This window comes from Triticum urartu, unplaced genomic scaffold (genome assembly GCF_003073215.2).
Source record: "Triticum urartu cultivar G1812 unplaced genomic scaffold, Tu2.1 TuUngrouped_contig_6823, whole genome shotgun sequence".
NCBI lineage: Eukaryota > Viridiplantae > Streptophyta > Magnoliopsida > Poales > Poaceae > Triticum > Triticum urartu.
The window spans coordinates 1-5,877 of NW_024117616.1; the positions used below are offsets into that span (position 1 = coordinate 1).

Here is a 5,877-nt window from a genome sequence, read left to right on the forward strand (position 1 = left end):
TGTACGCCGACGAGGCGGAGGAGTCGCTGCTGGGGTTCCACGCCAAGGCCCGGCACTGCGCCAAGAGGGGCGGCAACGTCGGGGCCACCGGCACCCTCAGCTCCCGGATGCACAACGGCTCCGCCGGGGAGACGCTCAGGATACCCGTGCCTGTAGGTTTGTAGGCCTGCTGCTGTGAACGCGGAGCAATTTTTGCTCTGTGGCTCTGTGAGGTTAGGCGTCTGACTCTGATGATGCCTTGCCTGCTCACTGAATTGCAGGTACCGTTGTGAGGCGCAAGAAAGGGTCTGTTCTTGCCGATTTGGCTCATCCTGGTGATGAGGTGCTCGTCGCTAGGGGTGGACAGGGCGGGGTGAGTTGGTAGATGTTAATCTGTATCGTCGTGTTAGAATGTTAAAACAGAGTGACTGAATTTCTGTCTGCAAATGCGTACGACACTTGGCAAACATTTCCACAACTATGCTAGGAGCCATGGGTTTTGCTTCAGCAATAGCAGACCCAAGTTATTCCTTATGGACAGCACAAATTCTATAGAGCTTAGTAACCATTTCACGATGATGCTCTGGTTTATGGCACTTGCAGGAAAACTGTGTAAACTGCTTGCGAAGTATCGGAGTTAACCAATTTTAACATGTCAAGACGCATTTGTGTACTTTCAACACACTTAAGTTGAATCGTTCTACCCCTGAAAACCTGTATCTGATAATATACCCAAAGTGCATTCTGAGGGCTGTATCAGTGTCTATAACTAGATTGTTACCGGGTACGATTGCGTTACCAGCGGATGGCATTTAGGACAGTAAAATTGAGCCTAATCCCAGCCCTCGCACGCCTCCTTCATTTTTGGCCATCCGTTTTAGTGACTGAGGCGTTTCTGACCGTCGGATCTGCTGTTTCTTACGACCTCCACTGCACGTTAAAATTCCTGGCCCGGTTGTCCTAAAGGGCTGCTGCTCCGGGAGAAAATCTGAGTTTGTCTATAACCAGGTGGGTATGGAGACAATTGCAAATCTCACTGTGACTAGTTGAGATGGCGATAACCATGCCTATTCCTCTGAATACAGATTCCAGTGTAGCTGAGTATGTGAGTACCTCATGTAAAACAGTGTAGTGGACACTTTTCATTGTTTTCTGATATTCTTTTTCATTTGGTATGATACATATGCTTGCTATCATTATTATGGTTTTACATATTTACTTCACTTTTGCAGATCAGCTTGATCGATGCGCCCGATTACAAAAGAGGGAAAGCCATGGCTTTATCGCCTAATGTCATGCGTGATGTTACTGATAAGGTAAGTTGTTACCTATGAAATAATCCTGGATTTGATGGTATATATTCGATGCCATTTTTACCAATAGGTTGTCTTATTAGGGTCATTAAATCAGGGAAGGATTGATCAGAACAAAATGCTCTGTGTTTCTTATAATGCACTGCTTGTTTAGTACTCCCTCCGTAAACTAATATAAGAGCATTTAGATCACTACTTTAGTAATCTAAACGCTCTTACATTAGTTTACGGAGGGAGTATTTATTTTTATTTTTGAAGAAAACGCAAAAGCTCTGCATCTCATTATATTGAAAAGGCAGGAACAAAGTTAATTACATGCCCAAGCAGGGCAGGTAGGAAACATTAAACACAACAAAGGCAAAGGCGCTGCCAGGATGAATCAGTGGACATCCCAGCCTTCAGGTTGACAGGCTGCCAACCCAGCTGCTCCCACGCGCAACCCTCATCAGCGATGTCCCTAAGAAGGACGTTGGAGTCCAGGCGCATGTTGTCAAAGGTGCACTTGTTCCTGTGCTTCCAGAGCATCCAGGACGTGGGGAGTATGGTGCTTGCAAGTTGCAAGGGCTTTGCGCCGTTCCTTCAGAGTCCTCTGCTTTGCAACGTCCCACCAGTCGATGAGGGCTTCGGGCCACAGGAGGGGGCATGGATCCAGGAGAGGTCTTTGTGCCAGACGATCCTGTAGAACAGTCAGTCCACAAGGAGGTGGTGCATTGTCTCCAGAGTTTGGCCGCAGAACATGCATGATGGGCTGTGCGGCATGTTCTGGTGAGCGAGGCGCTGAGCGGTCCTGCAGAGAGGTTCATGGTGCTGCATTGTTTAGTGTTTATGGTTACTCTAGTTCTACATAGATAATAATACCACTGGTCCATCAGAGAGCATAGTACAATCTAGTTCTCTGCCTCCACTCGAAGTTCTCGCACGTCTAGCAATACTGTTTACATGTCTCCAACTGATGCGATGCCCATCGCAAATTGGTAATGAGTGATAAACAAACAGATGCTCCGCCGCTAATGCCAATGAGTACATAAGAATTCTTTAACAGTACTGTACACCAAATGCGTGGTATTCGGTGTTATCTGATCCTATCAGTATAGTTTAGGATTATCCAAATATTTCAAATAACAACATCTTTATTTGCTGACTAGTTTTCTCCATTTTCACCTCTACTTTTTTTGGGTGTGATTTTGTCTCATCTCCTTTTTCTGTAGGTATTAACGCATGGCCAGCCTGGTGAGGAAATAAGCTTGGAGTTAATCTTAAGGGTGGTTGCAGATGTTGGCCTTGTGGTAAGAGTGTTGCACTGCTACATAATGGATTTTCTCTCTCTTTTTTATTAGGAAAAAGGTGTTCAGATCATTTTCTATATACAAGAGTCAAGAGATGACTCTGGGTTAGAAGGGTTGCAGTTGCTAAGAGTCCCTTCTGTTTCACTTTTAGGGTTCAGTGTTGGATTATCAGGTCTTCAAGGCTTGCTTCAGATCTATTTCTTTGGCATATCGCAATGTTGGCCTAATCGTCTTCATTTGCATTTTCAGGGACTTCCAAATGCTGGAAAATCAACACTTCTATCAGCTATAACGCTTGCACGACCAGACATTGCTGATTATCCATTCACTACATTAATGCCAAATCTTGGCCGGCTTGGTGGAGATCCCACTTTAGGGGCGTTGCAGTTTTCCTCTGGAGCAACATTGGCAGATTTGCCGGGTCTTATTGAGGGCGCTCATCTGGGCAAGGTGCCGTTTACCTTTGTGTTATTTGCACAATGTTTGTTTGAAGGTGTCGTCTTGTTGCTTCCCGTGGTTAGCCTCTGTGGATTTATCATGTGCTTTAATTGCACCGCAGGGTCTTGGTCGCAATTTCTTGAGACATTTGAGGAGAACGAGGGTAATCGTCCACGTCGTTGATGCTGCTGCTGATGACCCTGTGAACAATTATAAGATTGTCAGAGAAGTAACTAATTGCTTTCATCATTCCCAAGTCCTATTTTGTTTTGAGAATTGCAATGACATTCACTATATAATTTGTCCATAGCTATAACCCTGAACCTGGAAGCTACACTAGCATCAGTAGTGGGACAGTTTGTTATTTATTGTTTTCATTTGTTGTTAGCATAATCTTATTGCCCTTTGTATATAGGAAGTCTAATCAATAGAACTAAAGGGAAGGGACTGATCAGAGTAGCGGCACTTGCACCAACAATTCTGTTATCTGTTAAGTATTAACTATTAAGATCTAGTTAGTTGGAACTTGGTAGTAGGATCTGTAGGATAATAGTTGCTTTGCTAAGGGATTGCAAAATCTTATTTCAAATGTAAGCCTTGTGAGAAAACTGAATCATATGTCTATGTTTAGTTTCTCAAGTATAGTCTCAATGTTGAATGATCATCTGACAATCATCTCTGTACAGGAATTAAGGATGTATAACCCCAAATACCTGGAGCGGCCTTATGTTGTGGTCCTGAACAAGATTGATCTTCCTAAGGTGCAATTTCCTACTTAATTTGGATCAAACTATGGTTTCCCTGGTTTTTAGCATTTAGTTTTCTAGATCTTTCTTGGCATGATTGGTGCCCTAACAATGTTTTTCTCCGTTGTAGGCCCAAGATAGGTTATCTTCATTGGCACTTGAAATATCTTCAGTAGGCTGTGGAGAATGCCATGACAAAAATGCCAGCAAAGGAAAACTAAATGAAAACTTCAACAGACACCATACCTCAGAAGATGATGATAAGGAACTTGGAGACTACCCAAGGCCTCAAGCTGTAATTGGCGCAAGCGTACTGTAAGTCTTCTCACCAGACCAACTTAACACATTCTTTTACCATGTTCACTTAAACAGCTCGTAAATCTGTTGGTCTGCTGATCAATACAAAACCGCGCTTTGCTTTTCCACCTCATCTCTTCTGGGGTCTGGGGTGCTTGATATATTGTATGATCCGATCCCTAGTGCATGGGGAGACTAATATCTGCTGTTTTCATTTGATATTTGATTAATTTGTAAGCCTCCTCATGTGACACTTGCATTATTATCACACCATGAGTTTTCTCGTACACTGCTTCAAATGTCCTCAAGTTGTACAAATTCAACACATTTTCCCCTTTAATTCACTCGGTGTCGCAAGAAACTGTTCTCTTCTTCTGTTATAAAATGTCATTTCCGTTGTTTTCCTGCCCTTGCAGGAGGCACATCGGGATCGACGAGATGCTGAAGGAGATAAGGACAGCCCTGGAAAAATGCTCTGATCACATGTTACCAGGACCATGAATCTAAAAGCCTGCACGCTTGGAGCCCTTAGCATCAGTCCAAAACCCAGAAACTATCGAGCTTTTGATCGAGTTGTTCTTCAACAGCAGCGGTTTGCGACACTGTTGGCAGTTCCTGGAGTACAAGACCACCACCAATCTGATTGTCCGAGTTGTTGACGCGGAGAGCTTGAGCGTCCGAGCACGAGCAGCTGCAACCATCCACGCTGGCTGTGCCTATTTGGCTCGTCACACTGCCATATAAAGGGAGAGAAAGAAACTAGCTGTATGAAATTCTGAAGAACTGATGGGGACTCGTACTACCTACTGCTAGTAGCTACTAGTGGAACTCATCATTTGTAATTATTTCCGTCTGCTTTATTATTAGTATTAGTATAATATGACAAAGCTTTGGCCATTCTGTTCCAGTTTTGATTCACAATCACATAATGCCACTTTTGACACACGGCGAAACCTGACACAAGGACCGGTTCCCACCAACCCCGCACGTTTAAAAGGCGTATATAAATGTATGTATGTGTCACTAAAGGAAGGGAAGGAGAATCTTTAAAGTGGTAAAGATGAAGATTTTGGGGTGGCGACCGGTATGACATGCCCATCAATCAATATTTCTGAGTCGTCTTTCATACTACTACTACTACTACTATACCACACTTGACACTTGGTGGGTAACCTAGGTCATATCCGGATTCATCTCTAGTCGGGTGCTCAGCTCAGCTATGCGGAGGTCGAGGGTTTCTCAGCAAGATTGGACTCCGTCCTCCTCCGCCCTCCCCAGGTCAGTTCCTTCTTGTAGATCTGCTCTGCTCCCTGGGTTTGCGATCCGCTGTGTATGAATCTGCTTGAGTGCATCCACTGCGCTGTGAGGACAGCTTTTTGTTTGCTGCCATGATCATAGGGGCACTCATGATTATTTTGTGATCCTCCGTGTTGAAATCCATCTAAGCTTGCGACGAGGGTCGCGCGCTGCCGGTTGGGTTTCGGTCTTTCGGAGCTGCTCCGCCGACCGAGTAGCCCCCGCACCACACTACGTGCCGCCGTTGGCTCGTTTGTTGATTGCTCGTCCATATGAAGCCGGGTACGTAGTAGGATAGATCCAGTGTGCACTAGATTAACTAGGAAGACGCCCAGATGTTCCGAGGATCCAGAAATCTGTTGTTAAGGGAAGAAAAGGCTCGTACGTATTTCTTCTTTTACGGAGCAATTTTAACATGGTCACCCTTACCGACCGGACATATTCCAACGGACTTTACGGAAAGCATGAATTACTCTCCCTCTTACCCCCTCTTTTCACATGGAAGATAAGAAGGTAAGATTA

The 5,877-nt window shown here is 44.6% G+C and overlaps 1 protein-coding gene across 1 annotated transcript; it reads left to right on the top strand.

The window, feature by feature from the left end:
- Positions 1–5: 5 nt before the first annotated feature.
- LOC125531124 (probable GTP-binding protein OBGC2) lies at positions 6–4,956 on the top strand (the record flags this gene model as incomplete). The annotated part of the gene is made up of 9 exons (XM_048695531.1): positions 6–156; positions 261–352; positions 1,212–1,295; positions 2,501–2,578; positions 2,828–3,028; positions 3,138–3,245; positions 3,703–3,777; positions 3,893–4,077; positions 4,476–4,956. Coding segments are annotated over 9 exons (1,059 nt in total), but the record flags the coding sequence as incomplete, so codon positions are not given.
- Positions 4,957–5,877: the final 921 nt, after the last annotated feature.